The sequence below is a fragment of the Agelaius phoeniceus genome, chromosome Z (assembly GCF_051311805.1).
Source record: "Agelaius phoeniceus isolate bAgePho1 chromosome Z, bAgePho1.hap1, whole genome shotgun sequence".
Taxonomy (NCBI): Eukaryota; Metazoa; Chordata; class Aves; order Passeriformes; family Icteridae; genus Agelaius; species Agelaius phoeniceus.
In genome coordinates this window covers 46,328,227-46,344,872 of record NC_135303.1, presented here as the reverse complement: position 1 = coordinate 46,344,872, position 16,646 = coordinate 46,328,227, and the positions used below count along the sequence as shown (strand labels likewise).

The 16,646-nt window shown below is 45.6% G+C and overlaps 1 protein-coding gene across 3 annotated transcripts in view; it reads left to right on the top strand.

The window, feature by feature from the left end:
• Positions 1–16,646, top strand: part of CORO2A (coronin 2A) — a 62,947-nt gene that overhangs the window by 28,485 nt on the left and 17,816 nt on the right. For all 3 annotated transcript variants that reach the window (XM_077171950.1, XM_077171948.1, XM_077171949.1), the window contains exon 2: positions 12,965–13,165. In XM_077171950.1, the coding sequence (XP_077028065.1) occupies positions 12,965–13,165 (201 nt within the window). The remainder of the gene's footprint in view (positions 1–12,964; positions 13,166–16,646) is intronic.

The window sequence follows — 16,646 nt, the reverse complement described above, 5'->3', positions numbered from 1 at the left end:
CTGCCTGCTCATGCCTGAGCCTGGTCCATGTTAGCACAGGTCTGTCCTGTCTTCCAAAACTTTTTTGGCATGAGTGCATGCTACTGGAAGAAAACTACACCTTACTACAATACTTAATTAACAAGAGTGATGTGTTTCCCACTCTCCTGTTTCTAATGAAGCCCTTTTCATATCCATGATAGCTGGTGGCAAATGAGGACACATGGGATTGGAAATTGCACTGATTGCTTTTACTAAAAAGTGACACCTGCTGACTAGCATAACAAACAGACACCTTTCTCATTGCTTGCTTGCTTTGTGATCACTGTACTCCTATCAGGGTTGCAGCCAGCACCCTTTCTCTGCATAAGGCAAGAAGAAATGGTGAGGAATGCATTTGGAGCTATGTGAGGTTGAAGATATTAAAGCTGTCTGGAAGTGAGAAGTACCTCTGCACACTGTTTTTTCAATGCCTCTCTCTTTGAATTCTCTTGCTTAACCACAGGGGCAGGGTTTCAGTACCAGGTCCTGGGGGGAGAGATATTTTCCCTGTGAAAGAAGCATTAATAGCGTAATTCAGAGTAAATACAATTATGTGATGTATTTGTGTTTGCCAAAACTGTCCCAGTCCAGCTGTGTGGACCTGGGACTTAGTTGTTCTTGTTGATTAGTTAGCTGCTAAAAGCAGCTGTATCCCAGTGAAGGTGCTTGTTGTATGTGAGTCTTGCTAGTGTGTCCCATGCAGGTGACAGGTGCCTTCTGCAGGTCATGTAAGACTCATTAACCTTGCTGGCAGGAGGTATGTACTGCACTGCACTGCTTCCCTGATCAGAGCTGTGCCCTGTGCCCTGATGCTGGCTAGTAAAAGCAGAAAGTCTTAGAGCAGCCTGCTTAGCAGGTGTTCCTCTGCCAAGATTCATCAGGAAACGATGCAGCAAGAGTCACACCTCCCTGATCAGGAGAGGGGGCAATGGTCTGCTTAAAGCAGAAAGACACTGAAACAGGACCCTGTGCCTGTGTGCAGAATGCAGAAGCCTGGCTTGGGAGCGGGGAGCACCTGTCTTCCTGCTTCAACATAAATCTGGGGACTGCAGAGTGTGGAGAGGGGAAATAATTTTTATGAAGCTCTCTTGTACAGTTTGCTCTGTATGGAGCCATGTCATGAAATTTACAGTGCATGTAGCTGGCTCTCAGGCCAAAAACCAGCAGTATTTCATGATATATTAATTGCCTTATTTAAGACTATGTGTTTAACTGTTTCCTTTCTACAAGTCCTGGGGTACTGGGAATGGAAATGTATCCCCTATTTCCAGTACATAGCTTGGTGTTCAGTGTGAGGAACTACTGAAGCTGACTTCATGTACATCTTTTTCTTGTCATCTGGATGCAAGCGTTATCTCATTGTCATTGACAGAGACAAGGTAGCTGAAAGGGCTTTTTGAGTCTCCCAGAGACTTCTTACCTTTAGGCATCAAGTTACCTTATTCATTTTTGGATGGGGAGGAATGAATTTTGAGAGAATAATTTTGAGTGTGGAAGAAAAGTGGAGGGGAGGAGAGAGATTTTAGCAGAATAGGAGAAGGATAAGATGGACGAAAATGATGGATGATTTCAAGAAAGAGGGAGAGAAGGCACCAGAGAAAATAATGGATCTAGGCAGATTCTGGGAATGACAATGATTCTTACTTCTGTTTGATTTTATTACTTGGAGCTGCATGCAGATAAAGATTTTATTTCATGGACTGGTGGTACAGAACTGAGAAGAGGATGTGTGTCTTCTCAGGAGTTTTCTAGCTGTATATCCTTGTGCCACTTTCCATCTGCTTTTTTTGCATGAGGTTGGAAGTTTGAATCTCTTGCTGCTTCTCCTTGGGTGATTGCAAACAGTTCTCTCAAGACTTGCAAGGCTGCCCCTCTGGGTTTTTCGGCCATAGAAACATCACTTAAAAATTATTAGGCTGAAAGGAAAGAGGCATTACCAATGCAATGCAAGTTTAGCATTCCAAACAAGAAGGTAAAAAGGAAATGAAGTTTTGATGGCATTTGAGATTGAAGTGTTCATTGTAACTTTCAAAATCCCCCTTCTAGCAATTGAATTCCTTCTTTTCTCCCCTTTCTATCTCTTTTGACCCTGCATACAAGAGAAGGAATGAGGACAGTGTATTTTTTTCTCTCTTGGTCTCTCTGCTTTTCAAATTACCCCTAACTTTCAAGGGATTGAGACTTCTGAAAAGGTCTTTTATTTGATCAAATTCTCTTAATTCCCTGGGAGTAAGGACAGAGGAGAAAGGGAGTCCTATTTGTCAGGCTAGGTCACTTGAACATCTGAAGTGCTTTTCAGAGTGGCAAGTAAGAGGTATAGGCAGAGTTTGGAAACCTGCCTATTAACAGTAGAAAACAGTACTTAAAAGGTTTTCTGGTAGTCATGTTATATGCTTTCCTTGGGAGTGCACCGGGACTAGATCTCCAGAGGTTTGGCTGGATTTCAGCCTGATGTCAGGGCAGCTTTTGTGCAGGAATACCACACAGGCCGTGTGGAGAACAGGTCTTGAGGAGAAAGGAGACTTCTTGCACGAAGCTGGGGGAGTGTGAAGCAAACATAACCATTATTAATTCATTGGCATGTTTTTCTACTCTGCTCAGAGGTGTGCAGCACAAGAGAAGATAAAACAGTTGTTCGGCATGGGGCATGCACCATGCACATAATGGATTTGTGCAATGGAACCACTGTGCACTATGAACTGGAAGGCTCTGAGCCCAGGTGTTCTGAGGAGTGTGAGCGTGTCATTGTGGATTTGGATGGGGAAGGGTACAAGTTTGTCTCTTCAGGAGATGCTGTGCCACATTGTGGTCTCTTGAAGAGCTCTGTCTGTTCTTTGATCACTGCAATAGTGTTTCACAGATTTCACTGAATATTTTGAGTTACAAGGCACCCACAAGGGTCACCAAATCCAGCTTTCAGTGAATGGCCCGTATGATCCAGAGATCAAGAGCAGAGGCAGCTAGTCTGTCCCTCTGTTGCTTACCTGAAGGCAGACAGAGCTTGAGAGCTTTCTGTTAGAACTTACAAACTTTTATTTGGAATAAAAATACTGCCTGTCTAAATTGGCTTAATTGAGTGCTGCTTCTGCAATCCACCCAGCCTTTTTGTGCCCTGCTTCCACGCTAAGACTGTAATACAGTCTCGTGAGAGACTCACAAGATTCATCTAATGTGATGCTTTACAGACAGTGATCTTGTGTTTGCACAGGCTTAGTTTGTACGAAACTCGTAAAAAAGGCTTTGAATATCTTACAGGTGATGGAGTAGAATGCCTGTTTGTGTCACTGGAGTCAGCTGTGAGCCTTCTCCCTTCACTGCCTTGAATCAGTGAAACAGTGACAGGTGTTGGCATGGGGAACAGGAGCGGTCAAGGACTTGTGCCTGGATGGATGCGTGCTGGGTGGAGGAATGCTGGGTGCGGCCAGGACCCTGCTGTGCAGGAGGTGCAGAGGCTGTAGTTCATGTCTGGAGCTGGGTCCCTCGGGAGATGAGTGTTGGGATGGGCCATGGGCAGCTCTGGGAACCGAGAACAACTCTCTGCAAACAGGAAAGTGATTTCCAGCCTGGTTAGCTTGAAAAATTTTCTGGTGCCAGAGACCTCAGATGCCTTTCTGAAGGAGCTTCATGTGGCCTTGCCAAGAGCAGAAATTTCTTGTGCCTACTGGACTTGTTCAGCTCCTGTGAGTTCTCCAGGTGGCATTTTGTACCACTTTGAATGCTTTTATGTATCCATTTCCTTCTTTTATGGTGATGTCATGTGATCTCTGCTTTTGAAAGTGCCACCCCTTTTGCTCACCAATATCTTCAGGTCTGTATCTGGATGGGGTGGTCTTGTCCTCTACAAGTCTTTTTTGCAGTCTCACGGAGTTGCTGAGATTAACCTCAAGGAAATAGGGCCCACTTTTTTTTACAATGCAGCGGAAAAGGTTTCAGCTCAAACTCGGCATAAAACAAACAAACTGAAATTAAACTTTTGCCTTTCGTCTACCATTATACTGCTCTTAACAGTAACCCTGAAGAGTGATATATTTGGAAGGAGCTACTCTGGCCAGTTAATGGTTGGAATCATGGCCATTGCTAAACAGCTTTAATTGCAACTCTGCTCTTGGTACCATAATGAAGCAGGTTGTTCTGAAGTAGCTATATCTGATTCAGCTGCTTTGTCCCTCGATGTTAAAATTTGAAATTTTGGCATTAAGTACTGCAACTGAAAATTGCTTAAAATGGAGATAGTGGGTGCACTTCTGAGTGGGTTAATGCATCCAGCATGAGTGGGTGTATAGCCCTGCCACACTCTGGACACAGCAGACTTATTGCACATGAAATTAAAATTATTATCTGATTTCTTGCCAATCTCTGTGAGTCTGTTTTGTGTCCAAATCAAGAGCAGCTGTAGCTCTGTAATCATTGCTAGGCTTTATTGAATCTGCCTGGGAAATGCCAGGAGAGATTAATGCCATTCTCTCTCCCACTCCTATGACTGATAAAAGTTTTGCTGCTCCCTAATTGGAAACTTCTTTGATGCAGTTAAAACACATGTCTTTTGACTCTCTTGTCTCCCCTAGACTTTGAAAGGAGATGATTTATATCCTCCTTGTACCAACTTGTTCTGTGTTTGAAGCCTACTGTCATGGCTTCCCTCCTTCATCTCCACCCCAAAGTTTTTAGGCTTTCTTAGCAGATCTCACTCCTCTGATCACTGGTCCATACAGGTCTGCCCTGAATGCTCCTCTAACTCTCTGGCATGTCCTAAAGAGCAGTGCCCAGAGTTGAGGTCTTTTGTCTAGTGTTCATGTCACTGATGAAGCACAAGCTGAACAGAAATCCCAGTGCAGGCCAGTGGAGTGGAGTGTGAGCACACAGTATACAGCATCCTCTTGTGTGCACACTTGTTTCATGTCGTTTCTCTCTGGAAATACAGACAACTCATGCCATGACTTGGTACTTCAGCACAAAGCCAGTCTACCTCATTTCTTGCTTGTATTTTCAGAAGAGGGAACATACCTCTAAAGAAAGAAAATACATGGAGAACATCCAGGTTGGTGAATGATGGGGTTGCTCAGCCTTTCCCTTTGTATAAAGTCACCAACAAAAATTTCACCAGCACTAGGCTCATTGTTGAATTGGGATGGGTGGCAGCAGACACTCTTGGCTCCAAGAGAGCCATGGTGCTGAGCCCTTGGGGTTTGTTTGGCAGGTGGGGGCCTGGTACCTGATAGTCCTGCTGTGGGCATCTGGGAAGTAGAAAATGAGTCATCTTCCTGGCAGTCAGCAGCATGATGCATGGAAGTCCTGGCTCCCAACACTTCTGGTGCCATCACAGCTGGAGATGTGCATGTCTGTTCACAGGGGAATGAGGAGAGCTCTTCTTTTTGGCTGTTTCTTTCCTGGGCTGGCACGGTCATACTGCCCAGCTGTGGTTCCCTGGGGAAGCAGAGTGAGAGATCTCATTGCTGCCAAAACACTCCAGTTCACCTCCTTCCAGATGGGATGTGACCCCTATCATTTGTTCTCTTTTTAATCCACATCAGATACTTTCTATGATCTGATTCTCCTCAAGTGCCTTGTTCTGGTTTTTGGGTTGGTTTTGCAATTGTTTGGTGTTGTGGTCTTTTGCTTGTTTGTTTGCTTGTGTTTTCATAAATCCCATCCTCTCACATATTAATTTTCTGCTCGGAGTAAGAGAAATCAGCTTGTGGATGGGGCTGAAGGTGCCAGACCACAAGCACTCCAGGATTGTGTGCTGGACAGGTTGCCTCCTAGCAGTGTGTGGGGCCACACCCAAGAACTGGTATTTGTAGGAGATAAGGTGCCCATCAATCTTCTTTCAGGCCTTTCCCAGGATGTAAAGAAAATAATTTCCTGGTCTGCTCCCGACACTGCCAGGGATATCAAATACACTAAGGATATCAAAGATGAGAAATGGTAAAATAAAGCATTTACAAAGTTCTTACACTATTGTTTTTACACTATTGGGGCTGACTCTGCTGCTGTGAGTCTTTCACAGAGCACTGTGGTGCCAGAGTAGAGGGTGCTCTCCGTTTGATCTGGATTAAGCTTCCATATGTCTGGGTTTCCTCAAACATATTTCACTTTTTTCCATGTGGTTATTTTCTCCAGGACCAAGATAAATTCATCCAGAATTCACAAATATCATTCATGGTTGTAATAGGTTGACCCAGGGTAGATGCCAGGCACTCACCAAAGCTGCTTACTCATTCCTCTGCAGCTGGACAGAGGAAAGAAAATTTAATGAAGAATTCCTGGGTTGAGATTAAGAAACGGGAAGTGGCCATTCATCAAATAGCATCACAGGCAAAACAGGCTTAACTTAGAGATATTAATTGAATTTATTACTAAGAAACTCAGAACAGGATAATGAGAAGTAAAATAAACTCCTAAAAACACCCTCCCCACACCCCTCCCTCCTTCCAGCTCTACCTCCCACCCCAGCAGTGCAAGAAAACAAGGAATGGGAGTTATGGTCAGTTCATCTCCTGAGGCTGCTCCCACTGCTCAGGAGTCATTCTCCTGCTGCACCCAGGATCCCTCCCATGGGAGACAGCTCTCCATGAGCTTCTCTGACGTGGCTCCATCCCATGGGCACCAACCCCTCTCAGACTGCTGCAGTGTGGGTCACTCTTCTGTGGGGTGTACTCCTCCAAGGGCCCCTCTCTCCATGGGTCTCCCAAAGGATCACAGCCTCCTCCAGGCATCCACCTGCTCCTGCATGGGCACCTCCATGGGGTGCAGGTGGATCTCTGCACCCCTGTGAATCCCCATGGGCTGCAGGGGCACAGCTGCTTCACCACAGCCTGCAGGGGAATCTCAGCTCCAGTGCCTGGAGCAGCTCCTGTCCCTCCTTCTCCACTGACCTTGGTGTCTGCAGAGTTGTTCTCCCCACATGTTCTCTCTCTGCTCTTCTCTGCTTGCAATTACAGCTCTGCAACCACTTTTTGTTTTCAATTTTTCTTAAGTATGTGGTCACAGAGGTCTTACCATCATTTCTAATTGGTCCAGCCTTGGCCAGTGTCATGTCCACCTTTGGAGCCACCAGGGATTGGCTCTACTGGGCATGGAAGAAGCTTCCAGAAGCTTCTCACAGAAGCCACCCTTCTAGCCCCTTGCTACCAAAACCAGCCCTTGTAAAGCCGATACAATGGTGCAGGCAAATCTGTAATCCTAGGGTAAGTGGGATGCAATTGGAAAACTGGGAACATGCTAGGTGATGGTGAAGCACGTGTTCAGTTCAGTTGTACAAGCATATGCCTGTTTGGTTGGTCTGACATTTCCTCAGGAGTAGTAAATATGCCACAGCATGGCTCTCATAAGAATGCATTGAGGTGCTGCAGACATCCATAGGCCTCACAGCCCTTCTAGGAGCTCACTCCTTTGGCAAGGGCTGAGACATTTGCAGTCGTGTTTTGCAGGTGAGTCATGAAAAGCTAACATTTCAGAAACAGCCATGTAAAAGAGTGAGAGCTAAAGCAGAGCAAACTCCCTTCAGTGGTACTGCATTGTGTTTCTGAAGACAAGTGGTGGAACTGGAGTCTGTCTTTACCTGCCTGTTCTCTAGAGGTCACACAACCATTTTGATGGTCATGTTTGGTAAGCGCCAAAGAGTTGAGTAGGCTATGCTTGTGGATATCAAAATACCTCAGTGGTTTTCTGGGCACCCTTTCAGGTGCCAGAAAGAAAATTCTCACCTGTTCTGAGTACTGGGCTGAGATTTGCTATGGCTTTGCTTTTTTATCTCGTAATTTCAGACCCAACTGCTGAGCTCTGCCCTAAAGAACCAAAAGTGATAACCAAGCAACAGATTCTTGGTTGATTCCCTTCTGCTCCTCTTCCTTCCATGGCCTGTTGCTGACTGCACTTGCTGCATCAAGCTTTCATGAGGTTTCCTCTGCTCTGTAGTTGAGATTTTCCTCACAATCAGATCTGCTTCTCAGAGTAGTAGTATTCTTTTCGAGTGAAGACCCAGGAATGCCTACAGTGAGGCTACAGAAACAATTTTAAACTGTGTGTCCTTGCTATATCTCTTACCATTGTCCTGCTTAGAGAGGCAGAGGAGCTACTTCCTCTCTTCATGCCAGCAGTGAGGAATTCTGAAGCAAATGGATGTATTTTACTCTGTTTTGTGTGAAGTACAACATATTCTTTCATGAGATAGTGTTTCCAGTGCTAGTGATGCCTTGTGAAGGCTGACCTAGAACAGAGACTAGACAGAGCTAGAGAATAAAACAGGTATTTATTAAGAGGTCTCAATAGATCCACCTTGGGCAGCACAACCCAAAATGGCCACAAAAATGGATGACCGGTCACAGGGTCTCTCACTTTTATAAGTTTTGATCCATTAATATATTGGAGCTAATTGTCCAATTACAGCTTTAGCCCATGAAGTCCAATCCTTCTTGTTTTCTCTCTTCAGTCCGCTGTTGTTTATGGTCTTGGGTCTGAGATCCGGATTGGCTGTCCCTGGTCCCCAGGTAGAGGAGGAATTGTTTTGTCTACCTATTCTGTGAAGAGAGCCTACTATCCCATAATATGAAGCCTAGACTTACAGACTAAAGCAGAACAGAATCTGAAAAATATAAAAGCTAAAACCTGAGGCATCACTAGGGTTGCACATCTCAATAGGCAGAAGCTGTCTGGAAACACTGTCCAGCCTGAAAAAGCTGGTATCTGACCTGGTAAGCAGGGATCTGAGAAGTGCTTGTAGGGATCTTTGCATCCTTCTCCAGGAACTCTTGGCAGCTTCAGGAAAAGATCTACTTAATGTTTTTTGCTGAGAGAGGTGGTAATAAAAAGTCCACAAAGTCCCAGGATATGTTCCCTGAGAGCTGAGTGAGAGGACATTGCTAAGCACAGTCATTACATCAGCTGTATGGTTAGAAATACATGAACAGTACTATAATCTGCACTGTCTCACTCCATCCTGATTCTCTCCTCCTCTACAGGGAGGCTAGCAATATTGGGAATTAGGTCAGGATGATGAGGAGGGAAGGCATGAGGTTGATTCCTGGATTGCAAAGGCTGTGCTGCCTTCCTTCTTTCCCCAGGATGCCAATGGCTCTGTGCTACCCAGGCAGAGGGTCAGTGATCCCTTCATCAGTGACTTTTATCCTTTTGTCAGCTCAGGATCAGTCTATGTGCTGGCACCAGAGGCCTGAGCAGCAAGTGAGGGAGGTCTTCCACCTCTTTGACCAGAAAGAGGACCCGGACCTCAGTTCCAGCAGCCTCCAAAATCTGCTGTCCATGTGTGCTGCCCAGTGTTCACAGGTGGTCTGCATGCCCCTGCTGTGGGCACCCTGGCATCTTGCTGTGCCACAAGCAGTGAGGTCAGCTGGGAATCCCTCAGCTCTGGCTTCAAGCCTTACCCAGTGGTGCACACATGGGATTTTCAGGTCCTTGGGCTCTGCCCATATGGGCTCACACAGCTCAAACATGGCTGTGCAAGGAGAGACCCTCTACACTGGGGCTGACCCTCCAGTGCAGGGAGAAAGCTAATGCTTTAGCTTTTTAGTCCAAAAAACATTCAGGGAAAGCATATTGTTAAGGGACTGGGCAAAACATTAAATTTTCAGACATTTTAAAATGCACAAACAATGCCTTTTTGAAGATGATAGTGCCCGTTCTTGCAATATAAAAGCAATCCTGTCTTACTGACAAAATATTGGTATAGTTTTTGTCACTTTCTCCCCCCTCCCCCCACCATTCCTTATACCAAAAGTTGCTTTTTGCACTTTAAAAAAATGGTTACCTGTCCAAACAACAGTTTTTATGAACGAGGAAGAAATGTGTTGTCATCACTTCCTGCCAGAGGAACAGGCGAGAAAGCTGAGCCTGAAAGGCATACTTCTGGTTTATTGGGTTGAAAGTCTGCCTTGTATGGGTGTGCATTTTGTATGTTGGCAGTGGCATTTTTAGGACAGTACAAGATACACATGGCTGAGATCCAGAGGCCCTAAAATCACAGGATCACAGAAGAGTTGAGAATGGACGTGATCCCTTGAGATCATCTAGTCCAATCCTTCTTCTCAAAGCGGGATCAACTAGAAAAGTTGCCCAGGACCATGCCTCCAAGGATGGAAACTCCATAATGCTTTGGGCAACTGGTGCCAGTGTTGAACAACCCTCATGGAGAAAAAGTGTTTCATTGCATATAAATAGAGATTTCTGAGTTTCAGTTTGTACCCATTGCTTCTTGTCCAGCTGCTGGGCACTGCTGAGGAGAGTCTGCTTCTGTCTTCTCCACCTCTACTTTAATACTGAGGTATTGGTGTGCATTGATGAGATCCTTCTGAGCTTCTCAAGGTGAAGAGTCCTGGCGTTCTCAATAGTTGCTCCTCTGTGCTTGGTGACTCCTTTCTCCAGAAGGGGCTTGAAACTTCAGACCACACACTCTCTCCTAGCTCAAAAGCAGTGTAGCTAGAATTACCTTGCAGCCAGGCAATTTAGTTCATTTTGGAAAGATAATAGTCCTGCTGTAAGAAGCAACTGCTGCATACTGCTGCATCTGGGCAACACAGTGATTCTTCCCCCTCCTCCTGGTGTGAGTAAGCCTAACCACTAAAACTGTAATGAACATGAAATTGTTTGAGAACACTGCACCTCTGGGGCTGTTTGGGAAGGTAGCCACTTGCATATAACCTCAACTTGCTTTCTGCCTGTGAATATCCCTTCTTCTAAGATCATCTTTCAGGATTGCTGCTTTCTTCTTCAAATAACTTGCATTTCTTTGTTTTTGTTTGGCACAGGTATCTCTCACTGTATAAAAGACCCTTTGCACCTAGTATTTTCTGTGGAAGAGATTTATTCAGCTAAAAGTATGGACAAATTAGGGTTAGCATAGGTAAAACATGCTAAGGTAACAGAGAGCAACAAGGATGACTATGAAAGCAACTGGTGATCTGCCAGGACACAAATACTACAGGCATGTGTATTTGTCCAAGGTGGGGTTGGCTCTGAGCTGTGTCAGTAGAACTGGGAGGAGGCAGGAAATAGGATAGAACTTGTGTCCTAGTACTGTTCACAGCCCAAATCTTCCAGTGTGACACAGCTTTGTGGAACTTTGTATTGATGAGAGCTTGTAAAGCTCCAGTTTGACTGCCCAGTATCGAGCCATTTGGTTCCTTAGCCTTTGATAGACATCCCAGGAGGATGCAGTACCATGCCAGCAACATGAACATTTTGGTTTAAAATTGCTTAGACCTCTGCTTGTCAGGTGATGATGCACTTGACTTCCTGCCATTGAGTGCATTCACGCTTCCCTTAACCCTTCAACCATGTGAGCGAGCTCTCTAAGCCTTGCAGTAGCTCAAAAGCTAATTGGTTGGGTTCCCTTGTCAAATTGGAGTATTGTTGATCCAGTATCACTGATAATACTGTTCACCAAATGCACATTAAGGAGGTCAATATGGGGCAAAACCCTGCCTTCTGACAGTATTTGCCTACATTCCCAGCTGTTGTGCGAGGTGCTCTTTCACCTATAATCTTCCTGTCTTTCTTTTCATTTCTGCATTTCTTTTCATTTGGGCAGTAGAATCTTATCCATACACTCATTGTATGGCTTTTACTCTCTAAATCTTGTGGGATCTGGGTTTAATAGTCTTAATTACCTTCTCTGACCAGCACTAATAGCTATTTGAAAATAGCTAGTTGAAGGACGTGATTCTACCCCTCTGCTCTCATGAGACCTTACCTGCAACAGTGCATACAGTTTTGGTGCCCCCAGCATAATAGTGACATGGAACTGCTGGAGCAAGTTCAGAGGAGGGCTGTGAAATTGCTAAAAGGAGTGGAGCACCTCCCCAGTGAAGACAGGCTGAGAAAATTGGGGCTGTTCAGCCTGGAGAAAAGAGGACTGCGTGGAAACCTCAATAGCAATCTTCCAGTATCTGAAGGGTTCTACAGGGAAGGTGGAGAATGCATCTTCACCAGGAAGTGTAGTGGTAGGACAAGGACTAATACATACAAACTGAAAGAGGGGAAACTTAGATTAAATATTAGGAAAAAATTCTTTACTGTGAGGGTGGTGAGATACTGGAACAGGTTGCCCAGAAAAGCTATGGTTCCCCCATCCCTGACAGTGTTTGAGGCTGGTTTGGATAAGGCCTTGAGCAACCTGGTCTAGTGGGAAGTGTCCCTGCCCATGTCAGGGGGGTTGGAACTAGATGGTCTTCAAGGTCCCTTCCAACGCAAACCATTCTACGACTCTGTGACTGTATGATTTTATGAAATCTGTTAAATCAGTTCCATTAAGCTTCACTGCTCTCTGTGAGAAGGGGTTCTTGTGTTTAGCATGCTTTATGTGTCATTTAAACACCATTTAGAATGCATTCTGTCAGAGGGCTATAGTGCAGTTATAAACCAGACACGCAGAACATAATTGTCTGTGGAAAAAAGGTCAACAGGTGACTGTAGCTATTGCTGTGATCTGCCAAACTTATTTTTTCTGTTCATGTGAGCAAAATTTAGAATAAGTTTTGGTCCTAAACCACCTGAGGGCTAAACAAAGCATGCATCCAGACTGGCTTGTTCACTCACCGTCTTTCATGCTTTCCATGCTCAAGATGTTGTATTTTTCATGCTTTCTGAACTCTATCGTACCAGAATTCATCTCCTCTTGAACTTGCTGCCATGTGGCCCTACCCCAGCGATGGGGACTGCTGGCACATGCACAGTCCAGCTGGCTGGTGATGCTGAGAGCTGTCACTTCTTCCCTGCACTCTCCTCTCTCCCTCAGAGATGTGCAACAGGGTTATGGCAAAGGAGTGAACACCAGAAAAAAACTGCATCTACAGCTTGCTGGCTGTGGGTTGGTGTGAGCAGCCCAGGTGGGGAGGGTGAGCCTGTGGTGGGAAGAGGGGAGTGGGGCTCTGCAAGCCTTGCCAAGACGGCCTGTCCTTATGCCTTGGATGTTGTGTTTCTCTCCTTGCAGATGTCGTGGCACCCGCAGTACCGCAGCTCCAAGTTCCGCCACGTGTATGGCAAAGCTGCCAGCAAGGATAAGTGCTATGACTGCGTGCCCATCACCCACAACATCAATGACAACCACTTCTGCGCCGTGAACCCCAGCTTCATCGCTGTGGTGACGGAGTGCGTGGGCGGCGGCGCCTTCCTCGTCATTCCCATCAAGCAGGTGAGCTCCCCAGGGAGAGCTGGCTTTCGGGAGCCCATCAGGAGGCTGGAGGAGGGACACCTTCTAGGGAGCTGGGTCACAGAGGATAGTCAGTTAATGCTGTTACCCAAATTGCAAAATGATGGAAGAGGCCCCAGTTGCCCTAGCAGGTGACTCCTGGCATGTGTGTATTTGTATGTCTTGCATTGCTGCTTGCAGATTTTTAACACCTTGCTTCATTTTACAACTCATTTGCCTTTCTTGTATAGTCAGCAGAATGTGCTGTTCAGATGTTTGTCTCCTGGGAGAAACTGCAAATTAAAAAGTATTTAGTGGATAAAGGGGGCAAAACCAGAAAGCTGCTTTAGTGACATGGATTCAGCTATAACCAAAGGAGAATATGGTATGTTTTGTTCTATCATCTCCTTTGTGGAAGAATGGAGACACAGTTATCAGGCAATGAAGCTCTTAAACTTCAAGCAGTGCTGCTGTGAAGAGTTCCCTTTCAGAAACAAATCCCATGTATATGAGATTTCATGACTTAGGATGTGGTGAGAGGGAGAAGCTGGCTGTCTGATGTTTATTGCTTCAGTAAAATTAGGCATGCACTAACTTCAGTATGGGATTATGATCTCTCTGGAATCAGGGCAGAACAGATGAAAGGCAAAAGTTCAGCCTTTAATTAAAAGTTAATGGATGGTGTTATTGTAATGCCACTTTTTTAATATATATTTGCTAAGGATGAAAGTGAACTGGTTGTGCTTGAAGAACCTAGCACAGTTTCCGGCCCTTCTGGACTTTGTTAATTCATTCCTTCAATGCTGGTGCAGTTTAGAGACTGTCCTTCTAAAATTAACCACTACCCTGTTTTTCTTAACTGATTCACTTCTGCCCCCGCAATGATGGTCTGTTGAGGCTCAACAACTTGTCTTTATCACAGAACTGCACCTGTAGGCAGACAGCTATTGACTGTGGGGGATGTGGTGTGGGACCAAGCTCTGAAAGTGCTGGCAAAAGTAGCTGAAGGTGCTTGTACTGCTTACTATTAATTTTCCTGTCTTCTCACCTCTTCTCAGCTTGGCTAGTCTTTGTAGTAATTTTTCCTTCTTACACCTGCTCAGATACTCCACCCAGTTTTGAAATATTGAATGCAGAAGTCAAAGGCATGGCGGAACTAAAAAAGATACAGAAAAGGATAGTTAAAGTATGTCAATGAAAATGTAAAAGTACTTTCATATGAGGAAAGACTTTGCAGGTCGTGCCTCAGTCAGTCTGGGAAAAAAGGCAAGATGTATAAAGCTGTGAGGAGAAGAAGTTTAAGGAGCAACTCCTTTTGATTTGTTTGGTGAAGGGGATTCTGGAGACCAGGGAGCAGACTGTTAGCAGCAGATGTAAATGCTGCTGCAGTTCAGATGTGGGGCTCTCTGTTCTGGATGCTGATGAGTCTAGAAGAATTAATGGCTTCAAAATGGAGCTATGGACAGGAATTGGCCCCTTAAGGGTTAATCTTTGGTTGTGGATCAGAGAAATTAGGTGCTTCACACAGCTGTTCTCTGAATACCTGTTCCTGACCTATGCTGGGGGGTAAAGCAGCCTCAGCCTCCCATAAAAAGGGATTCCCTGAGTCAGGACCTGCCATACCAGCTACTTTGTTTTGGCTACTCCACTTCCAAAGTGGTACCGTCTGGTGCAAAGCAGAAACTTTTGACTTGTGCTTCTGATGGTGGCTTTTTGTGACTGCCATCTCTTGCTGTGAAGGTGAGCCATGGCAGACAGTGTGCTGGACACTTGGCTTGCGGCCTTGGCTGCCAGGGCATAAAGGCAGCTTGTTCTGCAGACCTGTCTGGGACAGGATTGCCCTCTTACAATGGACAGCTGACTGTGGTTATTTTTCACTGGATTCATGGGAAGCAGACACGTCCCAGGTGGGACAAAGTGTGGAGGAAGAGCCCAAGAGCCCAAGAGCCAGGATGACATTTGGTCAAAGCAAGAGGTAGTAGCCAGGACAGGGAGGGCTACAGTTGCTGAAGAGGATAAACAGCCTGTTCAGGGAGCTGTTCTTATCCCTCCCTCCAATGTTTTTTTAGTTCATTCTGCATGTGTTGCTGCTAGGGTGGCTGCCTGTCTAAGGATATCCTTGAATGAAGCCTCAGCTTTGTCCTGTTTGACTGCACCTCCTTGCTTGTTTGTTGTACTCCTGCTGAGTCACAGACAACAAGGTCTCTCATCTCTTGAGTAAATACCACTTCTTTCCTTCTGCACCAGTCTTCTTCTCTGAGAGCCTGGGGGTGGGGTATGGCTAGGGACAGTGGAGGTTATGTAAAGAATGAGTTCTTTGCCCTAGATACCATCCTTATAGCAGGCCTTTGCATTCAGCCTTATAAGAAATTAGTTGAATATTTGCCATCACTCTGGAAATGGTCTGTAGCAGGGTGTGTCAGTGACATCCTGGTGAATATGTGCCACTGAAACCAGCTGGGTGGAAAGGCAGCACATCTTAACAGAGAGGCAAGGGGCTGCAGCCACAGGGGTTGCCTGGTGCCCAGAACAGGCTGACTGACTGTAAAACTCCCAAGTTCAGGGAGACATGAGCTCAGTGACTGTAAATGAGAGATCAACTGCTTTCCCACAGTGTGGCCTGGGTGTAGATGTGTGGGGGAAGTGCATGCACAGCATGCCAAGGAAAGATCTTGACTGGGAGGGAAATTTTGTGGCCTTCCCTTGAAAGATGAAGTCCTGCCTTTTTCCTTTCCTGATGACCAGACTGTTGAGACCGCATCTGTCTCTTCCTCTGCAGCAAAAAAAAAAAGTGAGAACAAGGTCCCAGGAGATTATTTATACCCAGATCTGCAATCTCCAGTCTTTCCATGTGTCAGCACCAGGTGTGAAAGGGAGCATATCTGTGGCTGTGCAGACTTCATAGACACAAACTCCCCTCCCTTCTCTCTGGGAACATGGACTGTAAAATGAGAGTGCTGATGACCCTTCTGGCCTTGCAGAACTGACAGGTGTGTGAGCGCTGTGCTGGTGCCCTTCAGGGGCAGAGGTGGGGCTGACTGACCTCACAGTAATCTACCCCACAGAAATCTGCTGGGAGAGTTTTGACAGATGTTCCACTAGAAGTGATTTTTGTCAGCAAGCTCCAAGCTTTTCAGAAGTGCTAGAACTTTAGAAAGGGAGTGGTTGAAAAACTACTCATTTTCAAGCTCTGCAGGCAACTGTGGAAGTCAGGTACCACTTCATGGAAGGACAACACATCTAGTTACTGAAATAGTTTTTGATCTGTAGAATGAAATTTCCTCTAGCAATGAAGATTTTCACTTCCACATGCAGATGTGCATCTGAGACCAGCAGCTCTAGTTTTATGTCATGTGTTTTTTTGGCTCTTGGGGGGTTCATGTGTGGCATGTCCCAGGGCTTGCAATGGGGCAGGTGAGACTGGTGGCTGGGAGAGCAAGGGCTCCTTTTCCAAAGCCTGGGAGTAGCGTAAGTGGGAGTGGGG